This window comes from Triticum aestivum, chromosome 7B, assembly GCF_018294505.1.
Source record: "Triticum aestivum cultivar Chinese Spring chromosome 7B, IWGSC CS RefSeq v2.1, whole genome shotgun sequence".
Lineage (NCBI taxonomy): Eukaryota > Viridiplantae > Streptophyta > Magnoliopsida > Poales > Poaceae > Triticum > Triticum aestivum.
In genome coordinates, this window is record NC_057813.1 from 61477240 (window position 1) to 61500237 (window position 22998).

The 22998-nt window shown below is 43.3% G+C and overlaps 1 protein-coding gene and 1 pseudogene across 1 annotated transcript; both read left to right on the forward strand.

Moving 5' to 3' along the window:
• Window positions 1-269: 269 nt before the first annotated feature.
• On the forward strand, window positions 270-10603 carry LOC123158274 (putative G-type lectin S-receptor-like serine/threonine-protein kinase At1g61610; annotated as a pseudogene).
• Window positions 10604-15148: 4545 nt separating this feature from the next.
• Window positions 15149-17164, forward strand: LOC123163051 (anthocyanidin 5,3-O-glucosyltransferase). The gene has a single exon (XM_044580808.1). It carries the CDS (start codon window positions 15316-15318, stop codon window positions 16768-16770), a length of 1455 nt encoding a protein of 484 aa, XP_044436743.1. The 5' UTR covers window positions 15149-15315; the 3' UTR covers window positions 16771-17164.
• Window positions 17165-22998: the final 5834 nt, after the last annotated feature.

Sequence of the window (22998 nt, forward strand, 5' to 3'; positions counted from 1 at the left end):
TAGTTAAGGCTTTCTCGAATTGGGTTCCATGGGATTGACTCTAATTGTTTAACCCCCAAATCCAGTTTGGAAAATCTCCTGGTTCCCATTCGCATCCCTGGAGTCAGATATGGGAAATGTCTACTGAAATCTCAGAAGTCCTCTCATTGAATCGGCAATGACGGGAGAAGTTTCATAATGTGTGGCTATGACATGATCATAGCTGTGCCCACTGGAATCAAAATCTTTAGTTGGATAGTTACCATATGGGGACGCATGGATTTCCTTAAATGCAGATAGATAAAAAAAAATAGGAATAAAGGGATAGGAGTAGGAATAGGAATAGGAAATATAGTACAAATGGAAGAAGAAGCACCAGTGGGAACATCTATACTGATGAATTAAACGTGGCCTGTAATACATGAAGAAACCTGTTTATGTCTGGACATTTCACACCAATTTGTTGTCAGCCAAGGAACCCATACTGGTAGCATGTTGTTTCCTGTCGGATCGTATTGTCTAGGCGCAGTGTTGTTTCCTGTCAGATCATATTGTCTCGTCGCAAACTGAAATCTCAGAAATCCTCTTGTTGAGCCTTCTCCAGCCGAGGAGCTGGATGTGACATCCACTCCCTGGAGGATATGATTTTTAAGGTACGGTATTTCCACCTCGAAGTTTCATGCCATTGACTTGCTCTTTCCCAACTTGTGACAAGATGAAAAAAAGAAAGTTCAAAGTAAACAGCAATTGTTTAACTCTTCTGGCCAGGGCAGCAATGAAGATGGAAGTAGACAGCTGAAATGTCAACTTCGGAACTAGCCTACTATATTTGCAAAGTCTTTGCATTATTGTTGCTTGTACAAGTACATTCCCAGAATCATATACCGCGGCTGCACTGCAATTCTTCTGGCAACATCGTCGAATGGATTGGTCATCTCTCACCTGTTCCGCCGCCGTCCTAATCATTCTGCTCCTGCCGTTGGGTGCGTCTGATGACCGGCTTGTCCCCAGCAAGCCGCTCTCCCCTGGCATAACCGTCGTCTCGGATGGCGGTGACTTCGCCTTGGGCTTCTTCTTCTCATCCGGCTCGACGCCGTCCAACCTGTACCTTGGCATCTGGTACAGCAGCATCCCCGAGCTCACTGTGGTGTGGGTTGCCAACCGGGGAACCCCAGTCACAAATGGTACCTCCTCTGCACCGATTCTCACCCTCACCAATGCCTCCAATCTTGTTCTCTCTGACAGTGATGGTGGTCAAGTTGTTTGGATGACCAATGTGGGCGCTGCCTCGAGCTCCTCTTCGACAGAGGCGGTGCTTCTGAACACCGGTAACCTCATCATTCGGTCACCCAACGGCACCATGTTGTGGCAGAGTTTCGACCACCCAACCGACACGTTCCTGCCCGGCATGAAGATGCGAATCAGGTATAGGACACGCGCCGGTGAGCGCCTGGTGTCCTGGAAAGACGCTGGAGACCCCTCGCCTGGGAGCTTCTCCTACGGGTGCGATCCGGCCACGTCCATCCAGATGTTCCTTTGGGACGGGTCGCGCCCGGTGTACCGCAGCACCCCGTGGACCGGGTTCCGGGTGAAGAGCGAAGACGAGTACCTGTTGACAAAAACCAGTGCTATCATCATAAACCTGGCTTTCGTCAACAACGATGAGGAGAGCTACACGATGTTTACCGTCTCTGATGGTGCCTGGCACACCAGGTTCGTGCTGACCTACTCCGGCAAGCTCCAGTTCCAAAGCTGGAACAGTAGTTCTTCCACGTGGGTAGTTTTTGGGCAGTGGTCACCCCACGAATGCAACCGCTACGGCTACTGTGGCCCGAATGGCTATTGCGATGAGACGGTGTTGCCTATTCCGACGTGCAAGTGCTTTGACGGTTTCAAGCCGACGAGAACGGAGGAGTGGGACAATGGTGAGTTCTGGAAAGGGTGCCAACGGAAAGAGGCATTGCGTTGCAGCGATGGTTTTGTGCCATTGTCGGGGATGAAGCCACCGGATAGGTTCGCGATCGTCGGAAACACGTCGTTGAGGGAGTGCGCCGCGGCATGTGGTCGCAACTGCTCCTGCATGGCGTATGCATACGCCAACCTAAGCAGCAGCATTGAAAACAGAGACCTGACAAGGTGTTTGGTGTGGGTCGGGGAGTTGGTTGACACCGGGAGGCTAGGCGCAAGCACCGCCAGCGACACACTCTATCTACGGCTTGCAGGCTTAGATGCAGCAACTGGTACCAAATCTCTCCCCCTTTTATCTCACTATGCATCAGTATATGACATATGATAATTTATTTTTGTGCCATTCTGTGCATCCACAGGTAAAAGGACAAGGAGCAATGCCGTGAAAGTTGTGTTGGCGGTTTTAGGAGGTGCTGCTCTGATACTCATATGCATTTCCATTGCATGGTTGAAATTCAAAGGTGCGTTTAGAATACATTGCTTGGAGAAATGCCGATTCTACGTTTCTGAAAATTTGAAGTTTGTCTATTGTACCCTTGTTCTATGAAATCTTGTAAACCCTGTGAAGATGCAAATCCAGGCCAAATAACCCCTTATGTTGTTTAATCATAGTGTCTGTTAATGTATTTTTTGCAATTTATCGGTAAATAAGACATGACCAAACCAAACCACATTGTCTATATCCATCCTCAAGCCAGTGTGAGCCACGCCGATCATCAGGGTTCCTGCTCCCGCTGTATGTGTGTACTCAGGGGGGGGGGGGGGGGGGTTCTAGTAGCGAGGACAAGTGTGTGTGTGTGGGGGGGGGGGGGGTCTAGTAGTGAGGACAAGTGTGTGTGTGTGGGGGGGGGGGGGGGAGGGAGGGGGGTTATCTGCTTTGGTTTTGTCAGTTTACAAAGGTATAATGGGCAAACACCAACAGTTAGGGTCAAACAGAGCTCTTCTTAATTTCTATTATGCTTATCGGAGAAGAAATGATTAATGATTATGCAATTGTATGGCGAGCAGGCAACGACAGAAACCAGGAAAAACACAAGAAGTTGCCATCGGATGGTTCAAGTGATCTTGAATTTCCATTTATAAGATTTGAGGAAATTGCCCTAGCAACACACAACTTCTCCGAAACATGTATGATTGGACATGGAGGCTTTGGCAAAGTTTATAAGGTAATTATTGAACACTAGTTTCCTCTTATTCAGTCTAATCAGTAACCTAACTGATATATTCATATGAAGAATGCAACTCATTGTTATTGCTTAATATTATACAGGGAACAGTAGGTGGTCAAGAAATTGCTGTCAAAAGGCTAAGTAGGGATTCTCAACAAGGAGCAAATGAATTCAGGAATGAAGTAATTCTTATTGCCAAATTGCAACACAAAAATTTGGTTCGACTTCTTGGATGTTGTGACAAGGGAGATGAAAAGTTATTGATCTATGAGTATTTGCCTAATAAAAGCTTCCCTTTTTGGTATATTCTAGCAACACACCAATTTTCATGTAACAACTCAACATATTTTTCTTACATTTGCTTTTGTCTTAAGATGATTCAAGAAAACATTTGTTGGATTGGGGGACACGGTTAAATATAATTAAAGGTATCGCAAGGGGGCTTCTTTATCTTCATGAAGATTCAAGACTGACCATAATTCACAGAGATCTCAAAGCAGGGAACGTTTTGCTAGATGCAGAGATGAAACCTAAAATAGCAGATTTTGGTATGGCAAGGATCTTCGGTGATAACCAGGAAAATGCGAACACCCAACGCGTCGTCGGAACATTGTAAGTAACTGTTTGAACCAATAGCTCATATTACCCAATGATTATGTTCAATTCCCATTTGTGTAACTATTGCATATGTCAATAATCAAGCAGTGGCTACATGGCCCCTGAGTATGCAATGCAAGGCATCATCTCTATCAAATCCGACATCTATAGTTTTGGCGTGTTACTACTGGAGATTGTAACTGGTATGAAGAGAAGCTCCACTAGTCACGCCATGGGCTTTCCAAGCCTCATAATCTACGTGAGTATATACATGCTTTTGCCGAAGTTCTCAATAAAGAAAATAGTTTTGTAATCCGAGATGTTTTTGTTTGTTTCAGTCGTGGAATATGTGGAAAGATGGGAAGGCAGAGGAATTGGCTGATTCATCTATTATAGATACGTGCTTACTAGATGAGGTGTTGCTTTGCATTCATCTAGCACTCTTGTGTGTCCAAGAAAACCCAAAAGACAGACCACACATGTCATCAGTTGTGTTCACCCTAGAGAAGGAAGCACTACACTCCCAACTCCCAGTCGGCCGGCATACTTTGTGGGACAGAGCACTGAATTGGACCAACTCACAAACAATATTCAGAATTCCGTGAATACTTTAACTCTTACTGGTATAGAGGGTCGATGAAATAGTTCATTACTTTTATATGTGTTGGACATTGTGTAAAGAAAGGCTTGTCCACGGGTGGTCGTTGTTTGTAGCTTAGTGGTGGAGGGAAGTTGTTTGATCCCATCTACACGGGCTTGATCCATAAAGTTTTTGTTCTACTGAATGATTCTTGTTCGTGCCCATGAAATATGTTCATAATAGAGGATGGCCGAGTGTTAGTGTGCATGAAGTTTTTCTTTTTTCACGAACTTGTGATGGACGCGGAGGGCTGGTACTCTGGCACTCCAGAGGCCATTGTCACCGTGCAGTACACCAGCGCCGTGCCTGTCGGTCTCGTCGTCGACGCGTTTGCCATGGTTGGCGGTAACTCCATCCAGTTCGCCACCAGGCATCGGTGCTGGCCGATCACTTCTCGTTTCCAGGACACTGCTTTCCCCCGCTAACACTGGCGTTTCGTTCTCGTGCAGGGGCTGCTACGTGGTCGCGGTGGAGATCAATCCCCGGAAGGTGGATCTGGTGAAGCACAATGCCAGAATCTACGGCGTGGAGCATTTGATCGAGTTCGTCGTCGGCGATTTCTTCCACCTCGCGCCTTACTTGAAGGTATACTCGTTCATTTTTAGGATGAACAAGACCACATTGAGTAGGTCAGTTAAATTTGATAAATGGACATGCCTTGACCTTGCCTATTGGGGGAAATCCTGAAATGGTATGAAACCAGCCAAACCAATGTATGCTTCCAACTATGATATGGCATGCTCAAGGTATGCATAGTTATAAAAACACACAACCCATCTGTAAGACTGTAACTGTTAATTTTACCAACTCTTTTTGCGCAATTAAGCTATGAGGCGCACCAGGATTCTACCTGCATGGATTACAGAACTCGAGAACACTTTGTATGTCCAGTATATCGGAATCTGTAGAAAGCCATTTTGATTTCTAAAGAAAAATCTACAATTATTGGTAGTGTGGTACTTTTAAATTTAATCTACTCCCTCCGTCCGGTGAAGAGTGTACATTTGGTTTAAAATTTGTCCACAAAATAGTGTATTTCTATCTCCCCAACGCAGTTTAAAGTAGAAAAAAAATGTTTCTCTCTCATCACACGGTAATCAAGACCAATAACATTCTACATATGGTCTCCTTTAATTTATACATGCACTTAGCTCATTGGGGGTTGGGTAATTAAAGAGGAGAGAGATGGTGGCTTGCACCTTTCCAATGCATTTTTTTACTCCACTCCATAATTTGTCCTAAAATTTCTATATGTATACTTTTCTCTGGACGGAGGGAGTATTAGCACTACAACTGCCCAAGTGACCTTGTTTTTTGAACTACTATTATTACTACCAGTACTCCTTCACCAGCCTATTTTTTGCGATAAACTCCTTCACCAGCCTGACATTGCTGACAGGAGTTCCAACAAAACTAGGCATGTCCTCACACATTTAGTGATGTACTCCCTCCATTCCAAATTATAAGGTGTTCTAACTTTTTTCTGAATCGGATATACATAGACGCGTTTTAGTGTGTTTGTTCACTCATTTCAGTTCGTATGTAGTCTATATTGAAATATCCAAAATCATCTTATAATTTGGAACGGAGGTAGCAGATTACTCCACCTTTAAAAAATTTGATTTGATGCCCGATATAATCTGAAAACAATGCAAATATAAACTTTGGATTCCTTGTCATGTCAACACCATTAGTTAAAAAGAGAGTAGTACAGTCAGAATGTTTAGTTGAAAGTACCTCATTTTGGGACTACTGATCTGCCTATTCGGCTATTAATACTCAGCATTGTTGTCAGTCCATCTGCAAATAAACCAAAAAACATTGTATACCTAGGGTCTCTCTGCCCCAGGCCCTGGGCTGTATAGTAACGCCTATAAGGCTATTGATCTCCATACAGTAAAATATTGACCTGGCCCTTTAATATGCCCACTATCCAGTCTACCCATTTTTAATGAACGCCTTTATCAAGTAACACTGCTCAAGGTATTCCGAATTAAACCTGTCACTTGCCTTCTTGAAGTCTAATTTCAAGATGTTACCATCCTCTTTAGTATGATGAGAGTGACATAAAACGTCATGGGATAACAGACCATCCGGGGTGAACTAGCAAGATTGAGTGATAGTTTCAATTTTCATATTGTTGAGTAGCCATTTAGTGATATATGTTTGCTGATTGCTGATACTATACCAGGCGGATTTGGTGTTCCTTTCACCCCCATGGGGAGGGCCATCATACAATAAGACTCCAATGTATACCCCAAAGATCAGTTTAGGAAAATTTCCTGGTTCCTATCAGAATCGCTTGAGCCAGGGTGCTGGGACATCGTCAGTTCATGAGCCTTGAAGCAAATAAACAGCGAAAGTGAACCAAAATCTCGAAAGTCCTCTCATCGAGCCTTTTTCTAGCCATTGCTGGAGGTTATGGGCTTATGGCAGCGCCCAGGAACAAACCGACAATGGCTGGAGAAGTTTGATAAAGTGTGGCTGCTGGTTCTGATACCTCCAGTGCACCTCACTCTGCAGAACAGATGTTGCATGTTATAAGGGTAACGGTAGAACTCAAAACTAGGAGAGCTGAATTAACTGAAAAAAGCCAGAAGGGGAGCATGGATCCAAAGTTCTAGAGGGTAGATAGGTGAATTGCTCTTCTCTAGATATTACAAACTTTCTGTAACGGAGGGGTTGGATGTGATTTCATAAGGTACACATCATATTTCCCAGTTCAAAGTTACACGTAATGGTAGTTGAGGCTGGCTATTTCCCAGTTCAAAGTACACGTAATGGTAGTAGAATGGAAACACATTATCCTTGATTTTTAATATCTGCGTTTAGATCAGGCCAATCGTAATGAATAATATCCTAAACGAACAGAATGAAGGTGGACTGATGTAGACAGCCGGAATGTCAACCCTGAGACTAGCCTACTATAATTGTAATGTTGCTTGTCTGGCCAAGGAGTCTTGTAAGACCACCAGAATCACATTTCGTGCCTGCACTTCAATTCTTCTGGCAGCATCGTCGAATGGATTGGTCAGCTCTCACCTGCTCCATCGCCGTCCTGATCATTCTGTTCCTGCCGCTGCGTGCGCCCGGCGACCGGCTTGTCTCCAGCAAGCCGCTCTCCCTCGGCACCACCATCGTCTCGGATGGCGGTGACTTCGCATTTGGCTTCTTCCCCTCTTCCGGCTCAACGCCGTCCAACCTGTACATCGACATCTGGTACAACGGCATCTCCGAGCTCACCGTGCTGTGGGTCGCTAACCGGGAAACCCCGGTCAGGAACACTACCTCCTCCGCGCCCACGCTCTCCCTCACCAACACCTCCAATCTTGTTCTCTCTGATGGTGATGGTAGTCGTGTTGTTTGGACGACTGGCGTGGCTGCTGCCTCGAGCTCCTATTCATCAGAGGCAGTGCTTCTGAAGACCGGTAACCTCATCATCCCGTCATCCAACGGCACCACGGTATGGCAGAGCTTCGACCACCCAACTGACACGTTCCTACCTGGCATGAAGATGCGAATCAGGTACAGGACATGTGCGGGTGGGCGCCTGGTATCCTGGAAAGGCTCCGGAGACCCCTCGCCAGGGAGCTTCTCCTATGGCTGCAACCCAGCCACCATTATCCAGATGTTCCTCTGGGACGGGTCACGCCCGGTAATACCGCACCACCCCATGGACGGGGTACCAGGTCAAGAATGAGTACCAATACCTGATGACCAACACCAGCGCCATCATGATATACCTTAGTGTCGTCAATAATGACGAGGAGACCTACGCAATATTTAGCGTCTCGGACGTTACCTGGCGCACCAGGCTCGTGCTGACCTACTCCGGCACACTCCAGTTCCAGGGCTGGAACAACAGCTCCTCTGCGTGGGTAGTCTTTGGGCAGTGGCCACACTACGGATGCAACCGCTACGGCTACTGTGACGAGACGGTGTTGCCCGTCCCAATGTGCAAGTGCCTCGACGGTTTTGAGCCGACGATCACAGAGGAGTGGAACAAGGGCAAGTTCTCAAAGGGGTGTCGACGGAAAGAGGCACTGCATTGCGGCGATGGTTTCTTGGCCTTGCCGGGGATTAAGCCACCAGACAAGTTCGTGTTCGTCGGAGACACGTCGTTGGAGGAGTGTGCGGCGGTAATGCCGCCGCAACTGCTCATGCGTGGCGTACGCGTATGCCAACCTGAGCAGTGGCATGGCCAGCAGAGGTATGCCAAGGTGCTTGTTGTGGGTCGGTGAGTTGGTTGACACCGGGAAGTTACACGCAGACCCTGTGAGCGACACACTCTATCTGCGGCTTGCAGGCTTGGATGCAGTAGCTGGTACCACTTTATTACCTTGTATATACTTGTCTACACTAACTCTCTTTTTGTTTTAGATAGACAAGACACAGCGCAACTCGGGGACGCCCTTGGCTGTGTATAATACTTTGTTTTATGTGCGCTGCACATGTAAAAGGACAAGGAGCACTGCCGTGAAGATTTTACTGCCAGTTTTAGGAAGTAGTGTCCTGATACTCGTGTGCATTTCCCTTGCATGGTTGAAATCCAAAGGTGCGTTTAGTTTACATTCTTTACCTTCCCGAAACATTCAAGTTTGTCTATCTATTGTACCCCCATTCCATGAAAGCTTTATAAACCCAATGAAGATGCAAATCCATGCTGGTAATGCGGTGATGGTAATTCATCAATAGATAAGACATGGCTGAACCACATTGTTTCTCTTGATCCTGCGCTGGTTGGGTTCTATGAGTGACGACTTGAGTGTTCAACTAAGGGGCAAGTTCGGGGGGCTAATTGCATAGTACTATGTTATATTTACTGGAGAAGAAATGATCATGCCATTTTGTTTGAAGAAGGCAAGAACAGGACCCAGGGCACAAGAAGGCGCTATTGGATGGTTCAAGTGATCTTGAGTTCCCATTTGTAAGATTTGAGGAGATTGCCCTAGCAACACATAATTTCTCTGAAACATGTATGATTGGACGGGGAGGCTTTGGCAAAGTTTACAAGGTAATTATGCACTACATTGCTTTTATTCTAACTGATCTATTCACATGACAAACTCAAATCTACATTTTCCCTTAAAATCATACAGGGAACACTAGGCGATCAGGAAATTGCTGTCAAACGGCTAAATAAGGATTCTCAACAAGGAACAAATGAATTCAGAAATGAAGTAATACTTATTGCCAAACTTCAACATAGAAATTTGGTTCGACTTCTTGGATGTTGTGACGAGGGAGATGAAAAGTTGTTGATTTATGAGTATTTGTCTAATAGAAGCTTAGATGCCACCCTTTTCGTATATTCTAGCAATACACCAGTTTTTAAAACATGTCAAAATTTTGTTTTCTAACATTTGCTTTTGTCTAAAGATGATTCAAGGAAATTGTTGCTGGATTGGGGAACACGTTTAAATATAATCAAAGGTGTCGCCAGGGGGCTTCTTTATCTCCACCAAGATTCAAGGCCGACCATAATTCACAGAGATCTCAAAGCCGGAAATGTTTTGCTAGATGCACAGATGAAGCCCAAGATGGCAGATTTTGGTATGGCGAGGATCTTCGGTGATAACCAGGAAAACGCAAACACCCAACATGTCGTCGGAACATAGTGAGCAACTGTTTGAACCGATAGCTTCAATTGATCTGCAATTATATCCAAACCCCATTTCAAATAACTCTTGCAAGTCAAACAATCAAGCAGTGGCTACATGGCTCCCGAGTACGCAATGGAAGGCGTCATCTCTACCAAGTCCGACATCTATAGTTTTGGCGTGTTGCTATTGGAGATTGTAACCGGATGAAGAGAAGCTCCAGTAGTCACACCACGGGCTTTCCTAGCCTCCTAGCTTACGTACGTACAACATGTTTTCAAGCTCCCAACTCTCTAAAAAGTTGCCCGATATTTTTAAAAGAAAACAGTCATGTAACACAAAAGAGATGATGTTTTTGTTTGTTCCAGTCATGGAATATGTGGAAGGACGGGAAGGCAGAGGAGTTGGCCGACCCATCTAGCATAGACACATGCTTACCAGATGAGGTGTTGCTTTGCATTCATGTAGCCCTCTTGTGTGCCCAAGAAAACCCAAAAGACAGACCGCACATGTCATCAGTTGTGTTGGCGCTAGAGAATGGGAGCACCACACTGCCAGCTCCATACACTTATAATTTTTTTGGATATTTCAATGCGATGTATTTTTTGTTCTACTGAATGTGCTCGTGCGTTTGTGCGGTGGTGGTGAAAAAAGACAATTTTAGTTAGCAAAGAATATGTATGCACTCTTTTACTCAGAACATCAAACACAAAATACACCAAAAAATTACTTAGAGCGTGTTTGGAATCCCTTCACTCCGCCAACTCCACTCCGGAGCGGAGCTGCATGTAGTTATAATATAGGGAGTTGCTAACCTGGCGCGGATCCGCTCTGTCCTGGCCGAGCGGAGTGTTGCCGAACGGGGCCTTAATATAATTATAAGGCATTTTTTACATTATACTGTAGTAATTTAAATTTGTGTTTGCTTGGTGAATGGCGAAGCATGACCTTGTGCTGCTGCATTGGTGCATCCTCATTGTCGTTTCACCAATTCAAGCCAACGAAGCGGGATTACACGGCCCAACCACAAACCCCTTCCCCAACCCTCGAGGAGCGAGACACCTGAGAGGCCAAATGTCCTCGGAGCTAGAGGCTGAGTAGCCGTGGCTTGAGCAGCACGTCGACGATGTCGATGCCGCTGCGAAGAGGGCAAGTACCAGGTCCACGGCCCGCCGACACAGTACCTTCACCCGATACTGTGAAGGCATGCATAAATGTCAAACAGGGGAAATCTAAATAACTAAGATTTAGCTGAAATATGTATTGTATATTATTAGCAAAAGAGCCCAATGTGAGAAAAAAATAAATCACAATCTCCAACAGCCATGATCCGATTTTGCTGCATCACCGAGATACACTATCACTCACAATTTCATGAAATCATGAACATTTTTTAAACTATGAACATATTTGAAGTTGTGAACATTTTTCAAATTCATTAACACTTTTACAAATTTTCAAACATTTTCTAAAATCAAGAATATGTTTTGAATTCATAAACATTTTATACTATTTGCAATTTTTTTAACAATTTTCTTGAATCGGCGAATATTTCTAGAATGGACGAACACTGTTTGGAAATTGGTGGAACAGTTTTTGAAATTCATGAACACTTTTTTGATTTAACGAACGTTTTTTGAAATGCATGATCATTTCAGTGAGCAAACATTTTATGAATAAATAAACTATTTTGTAAGTCACGAACAGTTTTTTGAATTTTTAGGATATTTGCCCACTCATAAACATTTTCTGAATTGGCGGAACTTTGTTCAATTTCATTAACATTCTTAATACACAAACTTTTAAAAAAAATTATGATTTTTTTGTGTATGAATGTATTTTTATAATTTCGAATTTTTTTGAATAAGCAAACATTTTTGAATCCACAAACATTTTATGATTTTATTTGAAAAATCTTATTTTTTTAATTTTCCGAACATTTTTAAGTCGCATATTATTTAAAGTAGGAAAAATATGGAAAATAAAAAAAAACAAATTTTAAAAAAATGCCACCCGGACATAGGCCGGCCCAAACGGGTGCGTTTTTTTATCACTTATAGGTGGAACATTGATGCGTAATATTTTCCAATTTTATAGGCAATTTCCATGACGTACCGGAAGAAGTAATAGCCCTTTATTATTAGGTATAGATTAAAGGACACTGATATATATCGCCTCGCAATTCCTTCGGTCGCTACCGGTTCCTTGCATCGCTGCTTTTTCACTTTTACACAAAATAATTTATCAAATGCTGGACTCGAACAACAAACTTCGGACTTCCAACCCGAGCACAAGAACTACCTGGGCTTTGAGGAAAACATGCGCTATTTTATATTTAACCATAACGTAGAACGTTAGACAAATTTTCCATGATAAATATCTAACCCCTTTAGAATTTGAATACAGCTTTGGAAGAAATATTTGCCCCACAGCTAATTCGGCCCAACTCAAATAAGAAACTAACCAAATTTGACACTTGTTCACTATGTATAAATAGTACTCCCTCTGTTTCTAAATATAAGTTTTTGTAGGGATTGCACTATGGACTACATACGAAGCAAAATGAGTGAACCTATACTCTAAAATGCATCTATATACATCTGTATGTGGTTCATAGTGAAATCTCTACAAAGATTTATATTTAGGAACAGAGGGAGTACATGAAAGATGAAACTTGATTTTTAGTTTTACGCAAAACTGGGCAAGTTATCAGGTCTGCGGTACGTAAAATACCGAGTTATTAACACCAAACTTAAAGTGGTATGATTTCAACAAAAAAAATATCCAGGGGTCAAAAGTTACCACGATGTTCGTATGTGAGTTATCAGCTCTGCGGTGTGTAATATACCATGCTATTTACATAGATATTATCCGGGAGGGGAGTGGGGGTATGATTTCAAAACCTTTTTCCCCTCTGGGTCAAAGTTACTAGGGTGTTTGCAAAAATATAAAGGTGAACATGTGCACAGACACCCACATGAATAGTAGATTCGAAAAAATACTAGAATTTTTTTTAAAAAATATATCTAAAATTCGAGGTATGAAACTTAATCGACCATTCTACTCATGTGTGAAGTTTCATGATGTATTGACACCCATGATATTCTTAGTGAAGAAAATACAATTGAGACCATACTATTCATCAAACAATTCATCAAACAGTGTTTTTTTAATATAGATTCGATTTTGTCATTTTGCCCAGATTACCATGAATTTGATTCTTTGTGAAACTTCATACGCGAGTATACCAGTTGACTATGTATATTACAAAAAAGATTCAGATTTTTTTGATTTCTTCTAGTTTTATTTTTAAATTTACCATTCATAAGGGGCGCGCGTGGAACCATGTTCACCGAATTCGCCTTCGGGTGTTTGTACCTAATTTAGCTGGTCTGTGATATGTAGTTACCATGCTAATTTCCCAGAACATATCGAAGGTATGTTCAATAACTTTTCTCAATTAGGTCAAAAGTTGCCATGTTATTTGTAGGTACTTTATGAGGTCCGTGGTGCATATATTACCATGTCGTTTGCACATAAGTTATTATGGGGATATATTTTCAACAACTTTTTTTTGGGGTCAAAAGTTACCATGGTGTTTACCATGCTATTTACATATATGTTACTGGGGATGTCTTCAACAACTTTTGTTCTCGAGGCAAAGTTACCATGATGTTTGTGCCTACTATAGCAGGTCTGTGGTACGTAAATTACCACACTGCTTACATAGAACTTATCGAATGTATGTTTCAACAACATCTTTTCACCAGGTCAAAAGCTATCATGGTGTTTGTACGTGATTTATCAGGTGTGCAGTGCATATGTTAACATGTTTGCAGAGAAGGAAGTTATCGAAGGTATGTTTTTAAAACTATTTTCTTTGTGTCAAAAGTTACCAGGGTGTTTATACGTGAGTTATCAGCTCTATGATCCGTAATTTACCATATGCTATTTTACACAGATGTCATCGCGGGTATGATTTCAACCACCCGATGCGCCAAACTCCACGGTGTTTTAAACCTAAGTTAGCAGGTCTGTGGTACATATGTTATCACACTACTTGTCAAAAAACTTATATAGGGGGATATTTCAACTACTTTTTTTCACTGGGTCAACAGTTATCATGATATTTGTACGTAAATTACCGGTGTGTGATATGTGTATTATCATACTATTTGCACAAAAATTACTGCCAGCATGTTTCAACAATAATAAAAAAACAGGTCAAAAAAGATATTGCGATGTTTGTATGTAAGTTATCAGATTTGTGATGTGTAAACTATCATGCTCTTTGGGTATATTTCAGAAAAAAGTTTTTTCTTCGGGTCACATATGAGATAACGACTGGAGTTCAAATTCTATAGGAATAAATGTTCTTTCCATAATGATGACTAATTTTTAGGGAAATAAATGTTCAGATTCCTATAGAAATCTTCCTCTCGCGTCCAGTTTTTTTTCCTGAAGTTCATGGGCTAGGTTGTAATTTGCCTTTCGTTGGTGTCCTTTTGTAATTGTACGAATTACAAAAGCTTAACGAAATTGTTACAGGTCCTTACGGACCCGTTTCCTGTTTAAAAACCTAAATGATAACGATCAGATGTCATATTTCTAGCCATTCAATCCCTAGACACATCAGATCCCCCACAAGAATCCTAAAGCATGCGCTCCCACAAACGCCTCTAAGCGAACAGCGAGCTAACGACATTAAATGGACAATTTCTGTTTTTAGAGCATGGTAATTTTCACCTTTTTCCGTTGATATAACATGTCAATTCCCTTCAAGTAGCATGGCAATTTTCATCTTTTTCCTTTTTTAGGCTGTCAATTCTCTATGCTGCAATCATGGTAAATATGTGAAATTACATGATTACTCTGCTGCAGCATGACAATTTTCAGACATCTTTACAACATGACAATTTTTAGTGTAGAATATGACAAATCCTTATACAATAATATGAAAAATTTATCCGTTTCCGTATGACAATTCAAAAGCATTCGTTGGGAGTGATTTTTTTTAACAGCATGAATGACCTTCCTGCGACCTGAGTGAACGTCAGTGCGATATTCGGGTAAAAAGGAAACCCTGCCCGTATGAACTGAAGCGAAGTGGTGGAGCCGTCTGTGCGGTGAAATGATTTGAATCTGACCTTCACCGGTGGATGGATGCTATTCAGTCACAATCGGTGCCGTTGCTCTCTGGCACCAAAGAATTGGAGGCACCACCTCCGCACCGAACTTTGCTACCGCAGCGACGGGACGCCATGTCGACCACGGCTTCAAATTCCCGCTAGGCTCCGGTGGTGCCACTGCTGGTGAGGCATCAGTAACCCGGGAGCGCGCCAGTCGGTGTCCACGATCTCCAATGGAGAAGACCATCGTCCTGTACCCCGGCCTCGGCGTGGGCCACTTCAACCCCATGATGCAGCTCGCCGCCGCGCTCCTGGACCACGGCTACGCCGTCTCCGTCGCGCTCATCGGCCACGACTCCCTGGCCGCCGCCGTCCGCCGGGTCGCCTCCTCCATGCCGTCCGTCCGGATCCACGCGCTCCCGCCCGTCCAGGACCAGCCCGCCTTGGCGCTCGACGGGCCGTCGTCGCTCCTCCTCTCGTACCTCCGCCTCCTGGACCGCTACAACGGCCGGCTCCACGACCTGCTCTGCTCCGCCCGCCGCGCCCATGCCGTGATCTTCGACTCGCTATCGGTCGGAGCGCTGGGCGTCGCCGAGGAGCTCGGTATCCCCGCCTACGTCTTCTATACCTCCTGCGCGTCCACCCTCCTCGCCTCCATACAGCTTCACTCCGTCCTCGGTGATGGCGAGAGCCGTCGGAAAGGCTTTAGGGAGATAGGAGATAGCCCCGTCGAGTTCTTCGGCCTCCCGCCCGTGCCGGCTTCGCACCTGCTCGCCGAGCTGCTCGAGGACCCGGAGAGCGACGCGTACAAGGCGACGATGGCCGCCATGTACCGGATCCCGGAGGCCAGCGGCATCCTGGTGAACACTTTCGAGTCGCTGGAGGCTCGGGCTGTGGCGGCTCTCAGGGACCCTCGGTGTCTCCCCGGACGGGTCTTGCCTCCGGTGTACTGCGTCGGGCCTCTCATCGGGAGCACGGCCGACGGCGAGGCAACTTCACCGAGGCACGAGTGCCTTGCGTGGCTCGACGGGCAACCCGACCGCAGCGTCGTGTTCCTCTGCTCCGGGAGCATGACGAGCTGGGGACTCCAGTCGGAGGAGCAGCTCAGGGAGATCGCCGTCGGCCTGGACAACTCCGGCCACCGGTTCCTCTGGGTCGTGCGAGCCCCCGGCGGCGACGGCGTCCCAGATCTCAGCGCGCTCCTGCCGGACGGGTTCTTGGAGCGCACGGACGGTCGCGGCCTCGTCATCAAGCTGTGGGCGCCGCAGGTCGACGTGCTCCGCCACAGGGCCACCGGCGCGTTCGTGACGCACTGCGGGTGGAACTCGGCGCTGGAGGGCGTCACGGCCGGCGTGCCGATGCTTTGTTGGCCGATGTATGCGGAACAGAGGATGAATAAGCTCTTCATGGTTGAGGAGATGAGGGTCGCCGTGGAGATGGTGGGGTGGCAGCAGGGGCTCGTCAAAGCCGGCGAGGTGGAGGGCAAGGTAAGGATGATCATGGAGGCTGAGGAGGGCAGGGAACTAAGGGCGCGAGCGGCGGCGCAAAAGGAAAGCGCCGCTGTGGCGTGGAACGACGGCGGCTCGGGGCGCGCGGCGCTTGCCCAGTTCCTGGCGGAAGTGGACAGCCGACAGCCGCTGGCTCGCGACGGGGAAGCTATCGATGGTGAGCTTTGGCAACCAGTGTGACGCACGCTCTTGCGGATGCGGTTCCGGTGATCGACCACTTTAGCTGATTTCAGTCTGCTGATTTTTAGTTTTGTGGTCAGTTGATTTTCTGGCCGTTGAATTGTGCTTTAAGATTTGTGCAGTATTTTCTTTTTTTGCCACGCTTTTGCTGCTCGTACTAGGCATCTATTTGGGTCAGTCGATTTTCTTCTTGAGCTGTATTTTGGTGTGTGCATGCTTTTCTCCATGGGCTTGCTTTTGTTTTCTGCATGTGTAAGCTTTTATTTTTCTATTTTTCAGTTGATTGTTTTTCTTTACGTGTATTTCCGGATGTTGAGTGTGTGTAAATGTATACATATAAGTGCTACATGTACAAATTACATTATTGTATGGAAACTTCACTCTTATATATTTATTCTACATATTATAAAAAGTGCATTTTTGTGCTAATTGTTTTCATTTTCTTTATTCTTTTAAGGGTAATACCAATGCTAATTGTTTTGTGCTAATTTTTTGCTAATTAAATACATTTGTCTATTATTATGTGTATGCATGCACGAAAGTACTATACAATATGTGTGTAAATTCTACTAGACCCCTAAAGTTGCATTGTTATATCTGTATTCGCCACATATTATAAAAAGTGCAATTTCACTATAAAGTTGTGTGCAAGTTTTTCTTTATTTTTTTTATTCTTAAGAGTAATACCAATGTCACTAATTTACTCTCTCTTATAAAATTGTATTCGTTTTATTATATTTAGTAAGTATACACACAACTTTGATACACCATGTGTGTAAATTATAGTAGGGAGCAAAAATTGCACTGTATATGCTTATTTCTGCAAATTACAAAAGTGTGAATTCAGGGCATACTTGTGTGCAAGTTATTTTTTTATTTTCCTTCTTCTTAAAGGGTTTCATTTTTCCCTAGAAAACTTCATTACTTTGTTTTTGTTTTTATATTTTCTTTCTTCTTAAAGGGTTTTATTCTTACATAGAAAACTTCATTATTTGTTTTAGTTTTAGTTTTAGTATTTTTTTTCTTTACTTAAAGGGTTTCATTCTTCCATAGAAAACTTCATTTTTTTTGTTTCAGTTTTTCTTTCCTTTCTTCTTAAACGGTTTCATTCTTCCATAGAAAACTTCATTATTTTGTTTTTGTTTTAGTTTTTGTTTTCTTTCTTCTTAAAGGGTTTCATTTTACCTTAGAAAACTTTTTTGTTTTTTATTTTCTTTTTTCCTAAAGGGTTTCAATCTTCCCTAGAAAATTTCACTATATAGTATTTGATTTTTATTTTTCTTTCTTCTTAAAGGGTTTTATTCTTCCCCAGATAAATCCATTTTTTTTATTTTAATTTTAAATTTTTCATTTTCTTTTCTAACGGTAATACCAATATCGTTCCACTATTATATGGTTATTCTTTTGTATTATAAAAAACGCTATTTTGTGTAAAATGTGTGCAATTGTTTTTTCATTTTTCATTATTTTCATCATGTTCTCTTAAGAGGTAATACAAACACCAATAATTCATTCATTTTTAGACAACTTCATTTTTTTTCGTGTGTATGTATACACGGAAATACTAAAATATGCGTGTAAATAAAATTTTATCTGTAAATGGACTGCAATTTTTTCATTATTTATTTTAGCTTTGTTTTCATTTTCTTCCTTACAAAACTTATAGTTTGATTTTGTTTTATTTTTTATTTCATTTTCTTTCTTCTTTAAGGATAATACAATGCCACTAATTCATTCCCTGTTAAAAAACTTTTTTCGTTGCAAAATTCTACTATTATATGCTTATTCTTGCATATTATAAAAAGTACAATTTCTGTCATTATGTGTTTTATTTGTTTCATTTTCTTTCTTCTTAAAGGGTAATGCCAATGCCACTAATTCATTCTCCCTTTGAACACTACATTTTTTATTTAGTTTTATTTTATTTGCTTCTTCTTTAATGGTAGTAACAACTCCACAAATTCATTCCTTCTTATGGAACTTTCTTTTTGTGAAAATTCCACTATTATAAGCTTATTTTTGCCTATCATAAAAAGTCGCAATATGTGTTGTGTGCAAGTTTGTTCATTTTTTGTTTTAATGTGTCTGATTTTCTTCTTCTTAAAGGGTAATGCCAATGCGACTAGTTCATTCTACCTTAGAAAACTTTATATTTTGATTTTATTTTAGTTTTTATTTCATTTCTAGCCTTCTCAAAGGGTGATACCTATGCAACTAATTCATTCCCCCTTAGAAAACTTCATTTTTTCTATTTGGCTTAAGTTTTTATTTTATTGTCCTTCTTTAAGAGTAATACCGATGCAACCAAGTCATTCCCTCTTAGGAACCTTTTTTTGTGAATATTCCACTACTATACGTTTATTCTTGCATATTATAAAAGGTCGCAATTCATTAATAAAATGTGTGCAAATTTTTTCCATATTATTTTATCTTCATTTTCTTTCTCCTTAAAGGGTAATACTAATGTTACTAATTCATTATTCCTTAGAAATCTTCATATTTTGATTTAGTTTGATTTTTTTTTCATTTTCTTCTTCTTGAAGGACAATACAATTGATCTTAGTTCATTCCTCCTTTAAAAAAAATTCTTGCAGAACTACACTACCATATGCCTATTATTGCCTATTATTAAAAACACAATTTATTTGTAAATTATGTGCAATTTCTGTCATTATTTTGTTATTTTAGTTTTCATTTTATTTTCTTACCATTGCTTCTAATTTATTCCTATTTTGAAAGCCTATTTTGTTTTAGTTTTATTTTAGTACAATAGTATTGGACATTTTTTTTCGAGAGTACGCCAATAGAGTATCATATTTTTATAGAAGGGAGCAGAAAAATTTACAAGAATCTACGACGCATCGTCGTGAGTACACCGACTCCCACTCCTAAACACACAAACAATTACTCTCTCACAAATCTACTCAATCCTACCACTCCTATTCCCGCGAGCTTCCATAACCTGATCTCTTCTAGTATTTGCTGAGCTAGCCTCATGGGGGAACTCACTTGCTCAGCCCGGTTGAAAACTCTTGCATTTCGTTGTTTTCAAAGCAACCAGGCAGCGGCAATGACAAAAGTGTCGAACCCTCGTTTGTATGGCTGTCGGAAGTTGCTTCTTGTCCTCAACCACCACTCCTGAAAGGTGTCAAGGACCTGTGGGATCTCCACATTGACCTGCATGATAAGGAAACTTTGGTGCCAGACTTCCCTCGCGTAGACACATTGTGCCAAGATATGATCCACATTATCTTCTTCCTGCATGCATGTATAGCAAGCCGAAGGCGCATCCTATAGCCCATGTCGAGCCCTTCGGTCCGATGTCCAAATACGGTATTGCACAGCCAACCATGCAAAGATTTTGCACTTGAGAGTCGCCCAGCTTCGCCAGATGCATGTGGCTGTGCTCGATCTTACCAGCCCCTGGCATAGCCTCTCGTAAGTGGACCTGGCCGTGTAGGAGCCCGACGGTTCGCAAGGCCATTGAAAGGCATCCTCAGAATTGGCATCTCTCGGGGTGGTAGTAATGACATGCTGAAGGTGAATGAGTTGGATGTGAGCCATGAAGGTTAGATCGCCTCGGATGTCATTGATCCAAGCATTATCAGTCATTGCTTGCTGGATCGTCCTCTTATTTTTGATGCGCACATCAACTGCAGCAACGATCATGGGTGCTATATCCACAGCTGCAAAACCTTGGATCCATCGATCAGTCCAGAAGAGCACCTTGTCCCCTTTTCCTGCTGTTATATGGACAGTGCTATCAAACACAGCTCTTGCCTCCTCATCAATTTCATTTGTCAGTCCATGCCACGGCCTCTCAGCGTCAGTGCGGCGAAGCCACTCCCAGCGGACACGTAGGGCAAGTGCTTGAAGTTGTAAGTTTTTGACTCCAAGGCCTCCGAATTTCGTAGGCCTGCAGATGGTTTTCCAAGCAACCGGGCATTGTCCTCCGTTGGTTCTATCTTTTCCGGCCCAGAAAAAAGATCGCATCCAGGTATTGATTTCCTCAAACACCCACAGTGGTGGGTTTAGAACGAGCAGATGATGTATTGGTCTACTAGCAATGACACTCTTGACGAGGATTAGTCTGCCTGGTCTCTGGATAAGGCCTCGCTGCCATGCTGGGATGAATTGCTTAACCTAATCTAACAGCGGTTGCCAATCAGTCCTCGTAAGCTGGTTTATGGAGTGGTAATCCAAGATATTTGCATGGAAAACTTCCAGATTGACAGTTCAGGAAGCTTATCACCCTTTCCTTATCCTCTTGATCTCCTCGAATTAAAATGGCCGAAGTCTTCCTGTAATTGATTCTAAGTCCTAATGCTATCCCAAAGATATTTAGCGCCTCTCTCACACATGCCAGGTCAGGCACAGATGGCCGGATGAACAGGGCCACATCGTCGGCAAAGATTGAAAGCCTCTGTGTGTCTTTGATGCCCGAGAAGAAAGAGAGCACACCCGCCCTAGCTGCCTTCCCAATCACAGCTGTAAGAATGTCCATGGCTATAACAAAGAGTAGTGGCGAGCTAGGATCGCCCTGTTTCAGTCCTCGGCAGTGATAGAATCTTTTTCCCGGGCATCCATTGACAACCACCTTTGTGCTCGCAGATTGCAGCAAGATTTCCAGCCATCGAATGAATCTTGGACCAAATCCTTTGGCTCTCAGCACTTGGAAGAGGAAAGGCCAGGAGAGTGTGTCGAAAGCTTTCGAGATGTCCAACTTCAGAAACACACCTGGAGCTCTCCTAGCGTGAATTCTTCTTGCAACATTCTTAACCATTAGGAAGTTATCATGGAGCACTCTGCCCTTAATAAATGCAGATTGATTTGCACTGACCAAGGCTTTCATCTGTCTCCTGATTCTAGTTGTGAGCATCTTTGCAAACAGCTTTTCAAAGCTGTGTGTCAAACTAATGGGTCGGAAATCGCCCACCTCCTCAGCATCGCTTTTCTTCGGAATAAGCATAATGTATGCCCGGTTGAGTTTGGCAAAACCGGTTCCATCACACACGTAGAGCTTGTGCACTGCTGCCATGATGTCATTCTTGATGATAGGCCATGCTCTCTGGTAGAACGCTCCAATGAAGCCATCAGGACCCGGAGCTCTGTCCGGGTGCAGCTCATTTATAGCCTCAAAGACTTCCTTTTCGGTGAACATGTCATCTAGGTCCGCTAGCTCAATTGGTTGGATACCCAAGTAGTCCAAATCAATCGTAAATTCGCGTGCTTGATCGGTTCCAAGCCTTGCTTCAAACGCAGCTGTGAACACTTCTTCTTTCTGCCTTTGATCCGTGTATACAGTATCTCCAACTCTAACAAAAGGTATGAAGTTTTTGGCTCGTCTTCCATTGGCAAAAGCTTGGAACAGTTTTGTATTTGCATCGCCCTCTCTAATCCATCTCATCCGTGATCTCTGCCTCTCAATGGTTCTTTCAAGGGAAGCCATCCCCAACAGAGCGAGCTTGAGGGTACGCCTAAGCCATAGCTCCTGGTCCGTTAGAATGCAGCTTTCCTGCACTTGGTCAAGCCGAAAGATCACCCAGGTTGCTACAGCCATGAGGACTTTTATGTTTCCTGTCTTCCTTTTGCTCCATGCTTGCAGAGCGACTGCCGTGTTTCTATATAAAGTGTCCAGCCTCTTGAAGGGGTCAACAATGCTATCCTCACAAACCCAAGCCTCGCGCACATCATCCTCAAAGCCATCCAATTTAGTCCAATATAGCTCAAAACGAAATCTATTTTTCGGGCAGTACATGGCCGCAGCGTGAAGGTGTAGCGGGGCGTGGTCAGACACACCAGAAGATAAAGCTTGGAGAAGACAGTCCGGATTCGCCAGTTCCCTATCCACCGAGACTAGCACTCTATCAATCTTGGTCATAGTAGGCGAGTCCCTCTCATTTGACCAAGTGAATCTCCTCCCATGCATGTACACTTCCTTAAGCTCATTATTATCCACGAAAGCCCTGAACTTCCCCATCATGCTACGGTTTAGATTGGCATTGTTTTTCTCGGAAGCTCGCAAAATCATGTTAAAATCTCCCAAGACCATCCATGGTCCTGGACATAACTCTCTCCTCATGTTTAACTGCTCCAGGAAGGCAGTTTTGAGCGCGTCGCCCTGTGGAGCATAAACAACCGTTAGCCACCAATGGTCTCCCGCTTTCGTGTGAATCATGCCTATTATAAAGTCATCATCCAGCTGTAGCTGGTCAACATCCACCACAG

Excerpts from the sequence above, each read along its gene's own strand:
- LOC123163051 (XM_044580808.1), top strand. The coding sequence starts at position 15,316 with ATGGAGAAGACCATCGTCCTGTACCCCGGCCTCGGCGTGGGCCACTTC.